A 19,736-nucleotide genomic window follows, 5' to 3' on the forward strand; every position below is an offset into this window, starting at 1 on the left:
TTTGTTTTGTGTTTAATTTCAATATCTGCTTCACCATCTTTCAAAAACATTGGCAACTATTGGTCCTGTTTGGTAAAAAATTAGCTTATAGGCCAATTTTGGCTTATTTGACCACTATTAATTGTTTGATTTAGTTAAAATATTAATATAAATGTTTGGTTAATTAAATTTTTTGCAACTCCAAAAGGTTAAAATTTAAAAAGCTACTTCAAGCAACTTTTTCAATTAGCTTTTTGAGAAAAAAAAATTATACCAAACAGCTATCAGTTAACAGTTAATTTACCAAACACTTTTCTACAATCAGCTAATGTTATCAACTATTTATACCCTCTAATTAATACAATCAGCTAATAGCCATTTTACCAAATAGAGTCAATTATTTATTAGTTTAATTATTATTATTATTATTGTAAATATGGTAATAAAATCTGTTTTGGGGCCAATAATGGTATAGTACTGTATAGTTATATATGATATTATTGACATCAATATTAAAAAGCACTGTAAGATCGAAGAAAAATCTTATATAATTAGTAGATCGGCTGATTTGAGACACGAGTAAGCATGTGTGTCAATAAACATCCTATATAATTAGTAGATCGGCTGATATGAAACGTGACTGAGCATACATATATAAAAAAGAAAGATCCACAGAATTGAATAAAACGTCCTCAAGAGTATCAGATTGACAGGCCAGCTATGTATATTAAAATTTGAAGCTATCCAAATAAATTCTCTGCTATGATATGATGGGACGACTCGCTCCCCAGAATATAACTTAAAGCTACCAACTTTTTTGTGTGTTTGAGTTAATGTAGAATATATCCATCCCCAAATTACAATTACATCAGATTCTTAATTCATTGTATCGCCGCCCAACCTCATTCTAATGTCGTCAATACTCTTCCGTACCAATTTATTCTCCGAACTTGCTCTTCTCTCCACCTCGACGATTTGTTAGAATCCAATGGTAAGAATCGAACTCATAGCCTTCAACATACGAGATTATGTTTAACTCATTTGACCATCTCTCTCACGAATTTTGATATGTATAATGGTACACATAAGATGAGTTTACATATAAACTTCATGTATATTTAGTTTATTTACAAATAATATTTTTACACATAAGATGAGCTTACATATAAACTCCATGTATATTTTGTTACACATCATTTGTGAAACAAAGAATAGTCTCATGTGGTTTGAGCTAACATGCTACCACACAAAATTTTAGCCTAGCCAGTTAAGGCCACGGGGCTTATCGAGCTAAAATTTTCAATTCATATTGGGCTAGTCATCGATTTCCAACTATGATTGACATTCTTATTCCTACCAATAGTCTGTTAGTGTGTGTGTGGAAGAGATTAGGTGCGAAGGAGCTCTACGGTGAAAGATGTGGTGAGATATGAGCTGTTGATCAAATCTAGATCAACGGTTCAAATCAATGAATTTTTTTTTTTTTTAAAAAAAAAAAACGCGCGTAGAGGAAGGACACGGCGGCGACACTACTCACTAGGTGGTTAGTCGATGTCTCAAGTTATATTATGAGCAATTATATATGAGTATCGATGTGCCAACTATAATAGTAAGTTGTTAAAGAAACAAACCTTAGCAAGCTAATTCATCTATATATAGTAAATTTTCATCACAACTCATTAGTTCATGCCGTGAATTTGAACGTAAATTAAAAGTGCTCATTTTAAAGTTATTTATTCGATATATGAATCCTCATGAAAATTATATTTATTAATTAATTCGAATTTACACAAAATATCACACTTTGTAAATTCATATTACACAAACATATGGTTGCCAATATTCTAGTGTCAAACTGACATATACATTATTGTTTTGTGAATCCCAAGCCACTTTACGAAAGTTAATTTTGAAGAATTATGATATGTATGTTATATTATTATTCCAAAAAAGGGAAATTAAAAAAGAAAAAGTCTTGGGTCGTTGTGTGTCAGAGCCAGAGAGCTCCGGCGTCTTTGAGCATCTTCTTGAGGGAGCCGGTGATGTGAAGGGTCATGACGGTGTTGGCGGAGCCGACGAAGCGGCCGCCGACGAAGACTGCGGGGACGGCGGGGTTGCAGCCGAGGCGGAGGAGGGCGCGCTCCATTTCGCGGCCATTACAGAAATCCTGGTCCAACTCGTAAATCAGGGGACTAACACCTTGCTCATAGAACAGCCTCTTGATTGCATGGCACATGCAACACGTGCTCTTGCTGAAGATCACCACCGCCTTCTGCGACGCCGCCTTAGCTACACGCTCCATTACTATATATCTATATGTGTCTGTGTATGTATACTGGATGGAAGCTAGCTAAGCCAAGGGTAGTTAGATATATATATATATATTGTTTGTGATATATAGATGCTTTTAGTGTTGTGAACATGTAACTATATATATAGGCCAGCAGGGCAGCAAGCTAAGAGTAGTGGATGGGTTAGTTAGTTAATTGGGTACTTGGGTAATGGGTAATCATATTAACTAGAAAGATTTTGTTAACTATATATATATATATATCTCATTTTATAGTATGGTAAAGTCTACCACCACTATTTGAATGTCCGTTTAAGGAGAAATTCTTTTTGTGATCTTAGTCAGCAAGTTTGCTAAGAAGTTTATAGCTGATTGACTCAAAGTCTCAAACTAATAAGATCAATAGACAATTCATACAGATTAGAGAGTTGAACTAGCAGGAACCTAACCTTATCATCAATGTCGGCTTGTAAAAAAAAATTCTTTTTTTAAAAAGGGATGCAGGTTTTTATTAACTCATACTTTTATCTTTTATTCTCATATCATTAATCGATATGACTTAAATATTCTATTCCTGTATATCTAAAAGGCCAGGGTTCAACTTTTCTCTCGGGTAAGTCATGTTAATTAAAGATTTCTAGGTCAGATTTTCTCACATAGTAAAGTCGTTAAACTTTACAAGTACCACCAAAACTGAATTATCCGATCAAATTAATTTTACAGTAGTATGCATGTAGAAATACCAAATATCTATCTTATGCAATTAGAAAAAAAAAAAAAAAATTGAAAGAAGGCGCAGTGGTGAGAGGAATAGTAAATGGTTGCATGCAGTTGAAGCTAGTATAGTATAGTATAGAATGAAAAAGCTAAGGGTACGGTGATATATGATGATGGAAGGAAAGTGATGACAACTTATTCTTTCACATATTCGATCGGATAGATATTTATACACTTTTATGCGTTGGCATGCCATATGCATAGATTTTTATGATATAAACTCAAAAATATAATGTTATTATAGATTAATAATCAAATAAATTGTATAACATAAAAGACATTGGTGTTAATTGAAAACATATAATAATTTCTTAATACTTTATGATCAATTTATGTATGTATATCCGTATATAAATTATTATTATTATTATATTGACAGAGTAATGGTATCAGCACCCGACCCGGATTGTCAAACGGGTACCTGACCCGGCACCACATGAAAATCCAACGGGCTAAACTCCAACGGCCAGAAGTCATTTACTACCCCGCTCTTTCAAGACAAGGAGATAATGGCTCAGCTCCTCATTATGATAGTTGTTACGTACCGCCTCATCAAAGAGCAGTTACTGAGGGGACCCTACACTTATGGAAGGGAGCCGTTGCACTTTATTAGAAGGCCATTACTGCCTATTATTATAGCTGTTATCATTATACTGTATAAGTAGATGACTTTTGGATGAGGAGGGGGACACATTCAATACTCTGTACTAAGACGCTCATTATCTTGTACTCATACCTATTGCAACACAACTTACATTGTCTCAATTACATAATAATATTATCCGATAACATATTTACCGTCATATATCATGTGTGTACGTACTCAGTCAATGTTTTGAAGTGTATATTATGCTTTATTAAATTATACTCTCCTCTTATGTATCTATAGAAAAGTAAAACTTTATAAATCAAACGTTATTGTAAAATTATCTCCTTGTGTTTGTTTGTTGAATAAGGGTTAATTATTTATCAAATTAATTATGTTTCATATTTTGTTATGAATATTTTTATAAAGTTTCGATGTGTTTTATTTTTCCCACATATCCAATAATATTTACAACTATATTTCTAGTAATTGTTATAAAAAAATTCTTAGGTATGTTTCCCGCCGCACGGGAAGATCCGTCCGATCCGCATCTGAACTCGACTATATATATATATATATATATATATATATATATATATATATATATATATATATATAGAGAGAGAGAGAGAGAGAGAGAGGCGGGTTCAGGTGCGGCAGTGTCTTACGGTGCGGTTATTTTTTACGGTGCGGCAACACCAATAGTTCACCAAATATGCACCATCAACGTTAGGAAATACACCACACAAAACAGAGCCCTGCATCACCAAACACACACCATTAGGTGTGAGTAAAAACACCATACACTATTCTGAAATACACCATTGGGGGTGGTGAGTTATATGGTGTGTTTTTTTGAGTCTGTGGTGTACTTTGTGATGTTTTATTACATTTCATTGGGGTGTGTTTTTATTACACTGTTGGTGCATATTGTTAACACTGTTGATGTATTCTGAAATTTGACCGCACCGCCGCACCGTAAGACCCCGCCGTATATGAGCGCTCTTCTATATATATATATATATATATATATATATATATATATATATATATATATATATATATATATATAGGGCTATAGCCTATAGGCGAGGGAATGTCAACTCTATGTAATAAGATGATGCTTATTAAGTAGGCCGGGGAAGTGGACACGATGCATTACGTGAACATTTTACTGTACGCAACAGTGAATTCAAGTTGATTGAAACCGAATATTGTCATCTTTTAACAAAAAATTATTACGGAGTATTATACGCTAAGAATAAATGTTTTTTTTTTATTTTTAAAAATAATGTATTAATTAATTATTCTTATATATATGGATGAGATCATGTGTAATTGTGCAAAGGAGCTCCAGGTAAAAAATGAGGTGAGAGTTTTGTCTGAGACTCTGAGTTTATTTTATGTTGAATGAACATCATGAGCTTGTTTCATATTTTGTTCCCAATTCGAACTCCGGAAAATTAATCATTGCAGGTAGATGGAGTGCCCATTGAATTCACTAGTTAAACATAATAATGTTTTTTTTTTTTTTTTTTTTTTAACTTTACGAAAGAATCCATGATTATATACAGTATGTTCTCTTTGGTTTGAACTTCCAGAATACTTTCTTCATTGCAAGCTCGTTATACACGTACAATATTTGATGATCATTTGCACCATAGGTTCAAAGTTATGTACACGTAAATTCAAAATTATGCATCTCAAGGTTCAAGTTAGGTTATGCACCTGAAGATTTAAATTAAAGTTATGCACCTGAAGTTTTAAAGTTATACACATTAAGTTTCAAAGTTATGCACCTGAAGTTTTAAAGTTATGCACATGAAGTTTTAAAGTTACGCATCTAATTGCTCAAAGTTATGTATCTCAATGTGCAAAGTTATGCACCATAAGGTTTAAAGTTATACACCATAAATTTTAAAGTTATGCACATGATATATAAATCTAAAACTTCCTTATTTAAAAATAAAAAATAAAAAATTACATGCATGCAATGCTGATGAACGTCGTAGACTCGTAAAATTTGCCAAGAAATTGATATTTAATTTGGATACAATTCAACCAATGAGCCACTAAATGAATATAATGCACAATATGCACTCGAAAAGACAAATTAAATTACATATGCACTTGAAGAACGAAAACTCACTGCTAGAAATTATAGAATTTCCGACCACCTGAAAGTGATCTTAAATCAAGTTGAAAGTAAAAAGTGGTCAGAAATAGCAACAAAGGTTTTTTCAGATACCAAAAGTGGTCGGAACAAGACTTTCAACTTGATTTAAGATCATTTTCAGGTGGTCGGAAATTTCATAATTTCCAGAGTGTACTATACAATTGAAGAAGTAAAATAATGCACACATCTTTTGAGAAGCTAATAAAATAAATATGCACTCGAAGAGACAAACATATGCACTCGAAAAAGGAAAATTGTGCACTTGAAAAATAAAATAATGCACCCAAAAATAAAGAACATCTGAACTTACACAAAACTACCATAATGACACCATTTTTTAAAAATTTTTTTTTTCTTCATTTTGAATGGTTGATTTGGACTAGATCAATGACTGTGATTTTAACCTTATTTTTTATCTAAGAGCTCTTTCACATTTGATATGTTATATATGCATGTTATTGATCTTGTGTAGTAAGACATTCCATATAAGATGAGTAATCAATAATTTGTAAAGAAAATATAATGAGTAATACATTTTCAATTATACATTTTATGTAACAAGTAATATATTTCAGTAAAATATAAATTTTCTTCTATTAGTTAATGCAACATTAAAATCTAATGAAAATTAAAGTTGATTCCTAACCTAACTTTATTGTGATGGAAGACTCAAAGTCAACTATTATATATCAAATAAAAGTCATAATTGACAATTCTATCTACTTTAGTAGGATGGGATCGGATTATATATGCATATGGATAGAATATGTTTTGGTACATGCATTTGATTATATAGAGTTGCTTAGATTGGTTAATACCATACATAATATGCCTTAATATGTACTACTTGTTTTTATTCTTTTATACCAACTCTGTTTTATATGATACATTTAAAATGTGTGATTCTATTGATCAATTTATAGATTATTAATAAATATAAAGAAATTATAATGCTTATAAAAAATAAATAATTTGACATAATATTTAATACAACTAATTTGGGATAAGACTTAGTCTAGTGAATGAGAAGCTTTAGTTTGACTTGTTTCCAAGCTGAAAGTTCGATTTTTGTTATGAACATTGAGAGCATAGGTTTGGATTGAATTTTTTGTGTGCAAAAATATACAGTGCATAGGTTTGGATTGAATTTTTTGTGCGCAAAAATATACAGTTCATTTTTTTTTTTTTAATTTCAGACCGCTTCGTTGTAGGAATATATGTTCATAATTCCGTTAACGGCGTACATTGTGAACACGAGTCCACAACATAATTTGTGCTATGTCTCCACTAAGGCTTGAACTCATCACCAGCCACTTAGAGAAGCAACTTGGTACCATTGGACCACAAGGTCAAGGTCCTTCGTATTGAATACATATTTTTAATTCACACTAAATTTACTTTTTCATTTTACCTCAAACTAATTGTCCCATAAAAGTGGGGACTATATTTTTTCCTTTAGGGTGTGTTTGGAAACCTGGAAAATGAGTTCTGGAAATCATTTTCCAAGTTTTCATTGTTTGGATGTGCTTGGAAAATCAAGTCAACGGAAATCATTTTCCGTTGACTTTGGAAAATAAGCTTGTTTTGGAGGAAAATGACTTCCCCTTTTTTTGGGGGGAAGTCATTTTCCAACTTTTACACCAACATCACACCACCACCAACATCATCAACACCATACCACCACCACCTCACTACCACCATCACCACCACTACTGCATCACACCACCACCGCCGCCGCCGCCACCACCGCCGCCGCCGCCACCACCACCACCATCACACCACCACCACTACCACCATCGTCGTCGTCGCCGCCACCACCACCGTCGCTGCCACCACTATACCACCGCCACCACCACCACCATCACCATCACACCACCGCCGCCGCCACCACACCACCACCATCACATCACCGCCCACCATACCACCGCAACCACCGTCGTCGCCACCACCACCATACCACTGCAACCACCACCACCGCCGCCGCCACCACCAACGCCACCACCGCCACTACCACCGTCGTTGCCGCCACCACCACCACCATCACACCACCGCCACTACCTGTAACACCCCTAACTTTCAAGACATTTAAAACTTAATAATAAAGGTAATATCTCATTAAATCCCAAAGCGTAACATAAGTGTACGGGGTGCTATGCCACACCTGGGCTAGAGAACCCAGGTGCACAGGCTGTCTAACTACTATCCTCTGAAATATAAATGCATAATATGGCACGCAGGCCGAAAGGGAAAACTATACTACTTCTACGCTTCAGTTCTAGCGCGCTCCGGTGCTTTAATCCTCTGTGCCTGAAAGCCAAATATATCTGTTCAGCGAGAGATGCTGGTAACCCAGACCAACGCGTTGAAATACAATACATATAGAGATATATATAGATATACGAAAACAATTGTGAGCATGAAGATATATCCTACGAACTCTAGCTTTTAAAACCGGGAACGACTCGACAGATAAGGTCAGACGCAAGCAATAGTTATAACAGTCATATGCAGTTCACAATAGATAAGGCAGATAAGGCAAGGCATAAACAATGATCACCACCCATCATAATCAATCCCCAACATAAATCCCGCAGTCACATTTCTCCAAGACACTCATAATCACAACTCATCCATATCACAACACATAGCACACTTTGTTGGCGCCACAGGACCAATCGCATGCCCATACATGAGGGTCAGCGCATATAGCTCTGACACGGCCCCGCAGCACCCTGCCCCGTATCGCAACACGGAGGGGTCGATCGCAACCGACCGATGAACCGCAGCTCATCATAATGTTTGATCGCAACCAAACAGTGGACCGCAGCCCAAGAGAGTGTGTTACCTGACTGTAGCCAGGAATTCCCATCTGACTACAGCCAGCCTCTGAACCGCAGCTCAGGAAAGATGTCACCTGATTGCAGCCAGGAATTCCCATCTGACTACAACCAGCTTCTGGACCGCAGCCCAGGATACTGTCATCCGACTACAGCCAGGAATTCCCATCTGACTATAGCCGGCTTCTGAACCGCAGCTCAGGATAACCAATCCGATCGCAACCGAATTGGGGTAACACGCACACATAACACATAGCAAGCACATGCAACCCACATTACACATTGGGAAGGGGAATAAAGCGTATAACAACCTTATGCGTGATCCATCACGTACTAAGAATAGTCCTAAGGGGTTCATACTTCTTCCACCTAGGTCAACGGGATACCAATTCAACTAGCATGCAATATAATAGACTCATAAACCTACGAATGGTACCCGAAATATCAAACTAGACATAGGCACGACAAACGGGGTCCGTTGGGACACCACAGGGATCGGGGAAACATCAAACGGGGAAGCCGGGGTCCCGAGGGGGACAAATTCCAGCGGGTAGCCGGTGGGTGGTGGGCCACCCGCCGGCTGCCCGCCGGAGTCACTGTTACGGGCAGCGGGTCGCCGGCGGGCAGCTGCCCGCCCGCCGGCCACCCGCTGCCAGGCGGTGGTTCACGGCGCCGGGTAGGTGGCGGGTCCCCTACCCCCCACTGACTCTTTTTCATCAAATACGTCCCGGGAACCGTTGTGGAACCCGAAACCATGCTTAGACACTTTTCAACGTAATTAACGACAACACATATACAATTAACGGATCAAATACGATAAACGAACGGCACATAACCTATCATGCTTTCCTAAATACAATCAACACCCAAACATGCGATTTCCCACCCGATAACCCAAGAATAAGATCATACGGTACAACCTAGGGTTCTAATCACTTTTATATCAACAAGAATACGGTTCGTCTTCTAATTGCAAGATTCGGTAAGAATAACACATAAACATCGAGGATGCCAATTAATCATCAAGAACATCATAATCATCAAGAACAACACATAATCATCAAAATCCCAATTAATCATCAAGAACATCATTATTATCAAGAAACTCCCAATATCAAGATTATCAAGATTCCCCATGGAATCATCGAATCAACATCAATAATAGTTACATAATTTCGCCATTCACAATAATATGGGGGAAACCCTAAGGGGAAATCATAGCTATGAAAATAGGTTTTGTTGAGACATGGGTTACCTCTTAGCCTTAATTAATTCCTTGGCTATGAAGGATCTTTCTTTAGGCTTTCTTGCTTTCTTGATTTCTTCTAAGGGGATTCTTGGAGCTCTCCTGGGGTGATGGGTGTTTAGGCGTGTGGGGGTTCCGGGTGTCTCCTAAGTTCTTTATATATATATTTAAGACTCCTAATTAGGGCCTGAATGGTATGGGTTTACTAATCCTATTCCTTATAGGATTCAGGGACTCGCTTTAGGGATAAGGGTCCATATTAATTAGAGCGGATCCTAACCACAATCTGAATAGTAAAAGGTTTACTATCTTTATTCCTAATAGACTTAAGCCTCTAATTTAGGCAAGGGTCTACGGTTCATGGTGGACCCCATTAATTAATTAAAGGGGAACTCAACTTAATTAATCATATTTAATTATTATTAGCGGGATTAATTAAATAATTATTCCAAGATTAAAGGTCGTAACACGGGGTGTTACACTACCACCGCCGCCGCCACTACCACCACCATACCACTGCAACCACCGCCACCACCACCGCCACCGCCACCACCACCACACCACCGCCGCCGCCACCACCACCATACCACCGCCACCACCACTACCACTGCACCACCGCCGCCGCCACTACCACCACCATACCACCGCAACCACCGCCACCACCACCACACCACCACCATCACACCACCGACGCCGCCACCACCACGACCATACCACTGCAACCATCGCCGTCACCACCACCACCATACCACCGCAACCACCGCCACCGCCACCGCCACCACCACCACCACCACCACCACCGTACCACTGCAACTACCGCCACCACACCATCACCACCACCACCACTGCTACCACCGTCATACCACCACCAGTTATTATTATTATTGTTATTATTATTATTATTATTATTATTATTATTATTATTATTATTATTATTATTATTATTATTATTATTATTATTATTATTATTATATAACAAATAACACCACTACCACTACACCACCACCACCACCATAATATTTTTGATATATTATTAGTTATTTTTTTAATATATTTAAAATTATTATTATATTATTATACATGTTGTAATATTCTAAATAAAACAATTAAAATGTTTAATTATACAATTCTACTCATTTTCCAGAAAATGAACCAAACACACAAAAGCAGTTTTCCAGAATGCAACCAAACACTGGAAAGGAAATTGTTTTCCGGAAAATGACTCATTTTCCAGAAAACATTTTCCAAAAGTCATTTTCCTGCTTTCCAAACGGACCCTTAGTATATTCCTAAAAAATGAGACAAAAAATGTGGTGAGAATACCCTGCACGGAAATTATGCTGTGCAACCGAATGCACCTTGCAAGGTACATACGGTTGCAAAACGGCGCCGTTTTGGTTAAAAAAATGCGCGTCCCACTTAAAGAAGAAATTAGGTTCGATTCCCGGCAATAGCATTTTTATATATCCAGAAATTCATAACTATATAACCACAATTTCATAATTATAATCCACAATTTCATAACTATATATCCACAGTGAATGAATGAAGTAAAAATCCACAATGAATGAATGAATGAAGTAAAAATCCACAATGAATGAACTAAATATCCACAATATATGATTGAACTAAATATTCACAATGAATGAACTAAATATCCATAAATTCATGACTATATAACCACAATTTCATAACTATATATCCACAATTTCATAACTATATATCCACAGTGAATGAATGAAGTAAAAATCCACAATCAATGAATGAATGAAGTAAAAATCCACAATGAATGAATGAATGAAGTAAAAATCCACAATAAATGAACTAAATATCCACAATATATGATTGAACTAAATATCCACAATGAATGAACTAAATATCCATAAATTCATAACTATATAACCACAATTTCATAACTATATATCCACAATTTCATAACTATATATCCACAATAATGCTATTGCTGAGAGTCGAATCTGATTTTTTTTTTTTAAGTGGGACGCGCGTTTTTAATCAAAACAACGTCGTTTTGAACCGTATACACCATGCGCATGGTACATTCAGTTGCACAGCATAACTATTGTACCCTGCATTTCTCCTTCAATTTCAAGGCATTTTATAATTTGCTAAATCCCAAAAAAAATCGCAGAATGTAAAATTCTCCTAAAACGGGCCATTTCAATTCGGCGGTTCGGCCCAACAAGAATAGTATTCAACCCCGTTGGACTTCTATTATTCGCTGGAGGCGTTTACTGATCCAACCGGCAAATTATGGTGTGCACCATGCATGGTGCACATGGAATTGGATTCATAATTTTTATACTATAAATCATAATTTTTATACTATAGATTTATAATTATTGAACTCTATATTCACAATTACAAAACTCTATGTTCATAATTTTTATTGTTCATATTTACAATTGTTGAACTCCGTATTCACAAATCACTGAACTATATGTTCATAATTTGATAACTATATACTTTAGAAATGATGAACCTATAATATATAAATTATGAATCTACAGTTTAGAAATTATAAATCTACGGTATAGAAATTATTAATCTATAGTATAGAAATTATGAATCCAATTCCGTATGCACCTTGTATGGTGCACACGATTGCACATCATAACGCTCTGATCCAACCACACATGTACCAATAGTTATTGCATGGTCCGTGGTCCACATAGCTGTGTGGATTATGGTGCAAAAACGATGTCGGTTTTTTTTTTTTTTTTTTTTTTCTTTCGCGCCCAACTGCAACATACATTTTTGACTTGTGGCTAAGATAGATGGACAAATTAAGTTCATAAACTTTATACACCAGGTTCATCATTAGCGGGAATGTGAAGAACATGTTTATGCATATTGCATAAGTCAAATTTGACCATGTTACTAATAAGTCTATGTCACAACTTTGAGGCGCGATTATATCTTTTGTGGTATCAATCATCATCCTTAATTTTAACGCCTATTAAACGAATATTTAATTGGTGGACAAACACTAGAACAAAATCTATACTCAAGGAATCAATTATGATCAAATTGAAAATCGAGAATAAAAACTAATAAATATAATGTCAATGGTTAATGGACCATTTATATTAAATTAATTAACTCTCAAAACAACATTATAGAAAGGGCTCATCCCGTAGAATTCAACATCTGCAACCCCGAACTTTAATTTGTGGCAAGAAATGCTTTTACGCGATGAAAGGGAGATGTGAGCAGACAAATTTTAAGTTAGAAGCGATAATAGTAATTTTGTTTCAAGGTATTCTATTCTCTCTCTTTTTTTTTTCTTTTTTTTTTCCTTCTATAAAAGGTGAAATTGAAAAACTAGAGTGAGGCATGAGATTCTAATTTCGTAAAAATGAAGTAATTACAAATTATTCTAGCCAAACGAATAAATTTACTTACTTTCAGAATTAAGCATGAGAAAAATTATGATTTTCTCTAATCAAATGAACCGTATATAGATTATATTCTATGTCAATTCTAGTCTAGAAATATAATTGTGGATTGATGCAACGAATTGAACTAACAAACATCTAATGTAGCACAATCAAGTAGATTATATCATCATATATATGCAAGTGTACGTATCCTGTTTATATATACGACGACGATGATATGATGCCTATATATCTTATCGCTTGCGATCTCAACAAGTGGCTATGGAGATCGAATCATATAAATGTAATTATATTCATTGCATGCACCCACCGGCCTATACTTTATGTTTCTTTAATTTGAGGAATATAATATAAAAGTCACCCAATTCAAGTACATATATAGATTTGGAGTTGCCCAATGTAAATAAATAACGTAACCCTTTTTCTAAGTTTATTCTTTTTCTTTTTTACTTGTTTTGCTTATTATTCAATATTCATAAGTCAAACTAATTTGTTTTATTCATTTAGTTTTCTTTAACGTTTTTTTTTTTATTTAAAAAAAAACAGTTTTAATTTTAATTTATCCTTTGTATTTAATATAAGTAATACTTAGCTTGTTGCCATATGGGGTATCATTATCATTAAAGTGTGCTTAACATTCAAATCTAGGTTCAAAATTCAACAATACTTTTAATACCCGTTTATAAATATAATTTTATGTGATAATACTAAACGAAACATTACATAAAATGAAATTAAAATGATATGTTGATTCTCTTGTAGGGATAGTATATTTCATGTCCGTGAACAATCCTATAGTCAAGCTGGTAGTTTAGTACCATTTTTAATATTTCATTCAAATAGTTCTCAAAAAAAAAATAATCATTTAAATATTAAATTCTTAATTAGAACTATCAAATTCAAATATTAGTCTAATGCTTAAGTCTTTAATTCTTCATAACTTCTTCCATATATATATATATATATATGGAATCAGGGTCAAATAGGCCACTCAACTTCACACCACATTGCAATTGGGCCATAGAACTAAAAAAGAGTGCAATTGGGTCCCTGAACTTCGCAAATACATTCAATTCAACCCAAAATAACTTGTTTTACCTGCTGATGTGGTGATTATTGAATTTAAAAATAATTTTAATTAAAATAATTATTTAAGATTTAAAAAAAAAAAAACCGTGGTCTCCGCCGGAGACAAAGGGCACGGCGTCTCTACCTGGCCATGGAGACAGCCGGAGACGAAGGGGTCGGCTTCGTCTTTGGCTGTCTCCCTGGCTATGGAGACGAAGGGGTTGGCTTCATCTCCGACCGTCTCCATGGCCAGGGAGACGGTCGGAGACGAATTGAAGCCGATCCCTTCGTTTCCATGGCCAAGAGACGAAGGTGGCTTCGTATCCGGCCTTCTCCAAAGTCAAGGAGAGATGAATCGGCGGCTCCTTTGTCCGCCGTCGGAGACAAGTTTTTTGTTTTTTTTTTTTAAATAATTTTAATAATTATTTTAATTAAGTATTTGTAAATTCAATAATCGCCACGTCAGCAAGTAAAACAAGTCATTTTGAGTTGAATTGAATGTATTTGTGTAGTTCAGTGATCCAATTATACTCTTTTTTTTTTTTTTAGTTTGATGACTCAATTGCAATGTAGTGTGCATTTGAGTGGCATATCTGACCCTGATATTCTTATATATATCAAAATTGTAAGTCCCCGTTGAATTAAGAATCAGGAATCATTGCAAGGTCAGAAAAAAATAGTTATTCATGCTCAAATTTCTTAAAGCTCTTGACATGTGTTGTGGTAATTTTATTGATATAAAAAAATATACTAAAAATTATGACCCATTTTATTTTTTAGATGAATTTGAGCATATCACTTAGAGAGTAAAAAATATAGTAGAAACTCAAATATATGTTACAACTTGTGTCGATTTACGACAGGCTGGCCGGTGGTGCTGCCCAGAATCGACATCGTTCATCGTTATCTTGTTTGTCCACATAAATACTGCTTTGTGTGCATGCAAAAAGTAGAGATTCTCTAATTAAATTCTATTTATTTATTTATTTATGGTTACTAATTAGCGATATGATGAATTATCCCATTTATACTTTTTTATTTTTTTTATTTTAAAAAAAAAAAACATCTTAAACCTGTGGGCACTCTTTCTTTCTATTTTCGTGTGGAAACGTGTGCTTGCCAACGTAGGCAACCGTCGAATCAATTTATTCCTTTTGTTTCCTACAAATGCCATGTGTTTAACATTATTAATTATTCTTTTATCTTTGCATTATCATACTATTTACAAAATTGTTCGATATTAGATTCTCGTTTTAATTTTTCTTCATCATAATATTATCTCGTATGTAATTATAATTGAATAATTCTTTTTATTTAATTAATGGGTAAATTTTATTTCTTAAAGCGGATAGATTTGCCAATTTACATGTTGTTATATATATAATGAATATAAAATGATGTATTGCCACGCCGATAAAATTAAGAGGAAAAAGTAGTAAAAATAGTCTCAATTGAGGTGACTAAGTGAGTAGAGCATAATTTTTGTATTTGAAGAGCATGAGTTTGATTTTTGTCAAATGTCAAAATCAAACTCATTGTGCATGATCTTTATAGTATAATTTACTTGTCATGTGTAATTTGTCTGAACAGAATTGTGGAGAGATCTTAATATACTTTATTGTTATTAATTTATTATTAGCTTTGATGAATAATTAATTAATTTACTACTTTTAGCCCGCACTTCAATCATTAGGGAAGGTTTTAGATCTTTAATTAATGCCAAGATAACTGAAATCTGGTACTAATTAATTAATGAATGAAAGGTGCATTATGCTAACTTACTATATATGGTACGGTGATGTTGGTAAAAATTATATATATATATATATATATTAAAAAAATGGTAAAAATTATATATATATCTTTTAGATATGTATTTAATTTATTTTACTTTAAAAAGTAAATATATGCTTATTAATTCTTATTTTAATTTTAATTTGCTTTACTTTTTTTTTTTCCGACTTGAAAAATCTAAACTTTAATTTAAAACACTCTAAAGTGTAATAGGTCAGGGTAAAGTTTAGTGAATTTTTTTTTCAAGTGGTAAGGGCAATTTGGACTAAAAAGTTTGACTCCCCTAGTCCCCTGTCTAATTAATTGGTGAGTTGGGGAACATTATTTTGAAAATCCGTGGAAATTGAATATTGGGATTGGTGATATGCCCTAATAGTGATTATGTAGCCTCTGGCAAGAAAAGATTAAGGGTGTGTTTGGTTTGTGAGTTTTGCCTATAGGAATGGGTATGAAAGTGATTGTTGTTGTTTGGTTGATAGGTTTTTATAACATTACTATATATGAGTTTCGAATACTCCATCAATTGAAAAATACATACCCAAATAAAATAAAGGTTTCATTCCTTTATTCATTCTCAAGCACTACTATTAGTAAACATTCTCATTCCACCCTACTACCAAACATGTTAAATACTTTCACCAAAATCCATTACCATTACCAAGTATTTGATACACATTTCGATTCCGATTCATATGTGCGAACCAAACACACCCTAAGTATTTATTGATATGAGGGGAAATTTTTTTTACATAAACCTATATTCATATTTCTATAGTATTTTCGATAAGTAATGTAAGAATGCCTTTCAGAGTAAGGTGGCGGGGGCGGGCATGCCAACTTACTCTAAGCCTGCTAAGTAGCGAGCCTTACAGGTCGGCTAAATAGTGAGCCTAAGAGGCCCGCTCCGCATTGACAATTCTATATAAAAGGGGTACCTTGTCTTTTTCAGACATCAACATCGTCATTAGCATAAAGATTTCCACTTGAATTATCTCGTTTGTCATCGGTCATAGACACCTTCTAACTAGCTTTTTTTGTTGGTATATCAATCTCTTAGTTGGGCTTAAAGGTTGGACCACTTGAGCTTGACGTACTTCTTTAATATTTAAATCTCATTGTAGCTAGTCTAACTACAATATATATTTCAAGAGTTTGGGCCCTTATTAATATATCATTATTCTTTGTAGCTATTTCTCATATATTAATCTCGTTTTATAATGGACTTGTCTAATAAAAATCATCAATATATATATATATATATATATATATATATATATATATAATATTTGGTAATTACAGTGATTACTAGTCAAATAGTAGAGGGTGTGACATTAGTTTTTTTTTTTGGTTAATTGCTTGAATAAACCAGTTTGTAGCCATCTAAAACAAAAAATTAAATCAATTTTTGTTTAGTAGTTATATTTATTTATTGTTGAATAAGTCATTTATTGTTCCTACTAATATGTAACTTCTTCGTAGACGGTCTCTGATGTATCTCTATATATTCTGTTCATCTCAATAAAGATTCATCATTCTAGTCATAATTCCATGTGGTATCAGACAAATTATATAAATCTAGACTCACATTTCTATAGTATCCTCGACAAACTAAGTAGTGGATAAATGCCTTTCAGAGTAAGGTGACAGCTAAGCAGGCCAACTTACTCTACGCGCTGGTCGTAATAGATCGACTTTCATGCTAGTTCTTGCTCCAGCATGAAAGTTCCATTTCAGGGAAGGACGACGTACTATGCTTAGTCGCAAGCCTCAAAGGCCCGCTCCGCATTGACAACTCTATATAAAAGGGGTGCATGCCTTGTCCTTTCGAGACATCAAGATTTCCAATTGAATTATCTCGTTTATCAACGATCGTAGTCTCGTAGACAACTTCCAACTAGCTTTTGTATTTGTCTATCAATTCCTTAGTTGGACTTAAAGGTTGGACCACTTGAACCTAACATATTTCTTTAATAAATCTCACTATAGCCTAACTACAATATTTCAAGAATTTGAACCCTTATTAATATATCATTATTCTTTGTAACTATTTCTCATATATTGACTTGGTTTTATAATTAATGAACTGATCTATTAAAAATTATCAATATATATATATATATATATATATATATATATATATATATATAAAAATTAAATTAAATAACATGTGCTTAATTTTATGAATACCTTTAAAAATTATATTATATTCTAATATATTGTGAAAATAATTAATAATATTCTTATAATGTTTGTCATTTTCCATTTTGTTGTGAGTGAATTAGATGCGAATGTGTGTGTTGGAAGCAAAAAAATTAAATTCCCATATGGATATATCCAACAAATTAAAGCAGATTCTGGCCTCTTGGATACACAATAGGACCACCTTATTATATCAATACTGGCCTACAATAATATCCCTTACTTTCTTCATGCACCAATTAATAATTGCCCAATAATATAAAACAGTATTTTCTCCCCTGGATGTTCACCTCTTGACATAATAGTAATAAAAAACTATTTTTAGAAACATGCTGATCGAGTTAATAATATTGATTGCGAGTTTCATTCATTACTCAAAAATAAAATTCTGTTTTTTTCATTGGTGAAGTTAATGTAACTACCCTGCTTTAAAAAATAGAATTTACTTAATAATTATTATGTAAGTATAAAAAGAATCAATCACTTATTACCAAGATTAGGAGGAAATACAACATCTCTTATTATCTAATTGACAAATGTATATATATATATTTTGGATGTAAATCATGTAATCCAAGGTATTCATCGGATGGATAAGTCCTTCCCCTCAATCATGATGTATATTGGGTAAGACTCAATCATATCCCCAAGTTAATTAACAAATACTTGTACATTACATATAAGAGCAACATTAATGGCTATATGCTCAACACGCCCCCTCACGTGTGTGGTGGGTTCCAAGGAACACGTGGACTGTAGTCGCTTATGGTTGGCGCTGAAATTTGAACCCATGACCTTTGGTCTAGCTCTGTTATCAAATTGAAGCATGTGCTCCATCTCAACTAATTAAAAGCCTAAGCTGATAGTTAGATTGCACATTAATGGCTAGATGCTCAACACTACACAACATAGGTAAAATCGTACTAAATTAAAGACTTTAAATGAACACTTAAACGTAATGTCGTCAAATCACAAAATACTTAAGTTAAAATTAATTTTATAAGCATGACTTTGATGGAGTCAATCCAGATTAACTTTAAAATGATAAATATATTGAACACAAATAAATTAAAACGTATCGTACCATATATGCATATATCCACACGTCCATTCTCGATCCACTTCATCCGTATGCAGTGATTCGTTATCGTGATGAAAAAAAAATGCTGTATTTGTGGCTGCATGTATCAATCGCTGTCAATTAATCATCTTTAATTCCTAAATATAAAAATCTCGTCCGTACAAAATGCAGATTCTTAATTAGTTAATTATTGCTATATATAATTTATGCATTTTTTTTTCCACCTGCGAATCCCCAGATCAAGCTATAAATATCCCTCATTCCCACCCATTTTTGACCCACAC

General features: G+C 34.1%; 1 protein-coding gene across 1 annotated transcript; it reads right to left on the reverse strand.

Moving 5' to 3' along the window:
* Positions 1 to 1,769: 1,769 nt before the first annotated feature.
* LOC109169937 (monothiol glutaredoxin-S10-like) lies at positions 1,770 to 2,352 on the reverse strand. The gene has a single exon (XM_019318851.1). It carries the CDS (start codon positions 2,279 to 2,281, stop codon positions 1,970 to 1,972), a length of 312 nt encoding a protein of 103 aa, XP_019174396.1. The 5' UTR covers positions 2,282 to 2,352; the 3' UTR covers positions 1,770 to 1,969.
* Between the last annotated feature and the right edge of the window lie 17,384 nt (positions 2,353 to 19,736).

This window comes from Ipomoea nil, unplaced genomic scaffold (genome assembly GCF_001879475.1).
Source record: "Ipomoea nil cultivar Tokyo-kokei standard unplaced genomic scaffold, Asagao_1.1 scaffold3321, whole genome shotgun sequence".
In the NCBI taxonomy this organism is placed as follows: Eukaryota; Viridiplantae; Streptophyta; class Magnoliopsida; order Solanales; family Convolvulaceae; genus Ipomoea; species Ipomoea nil.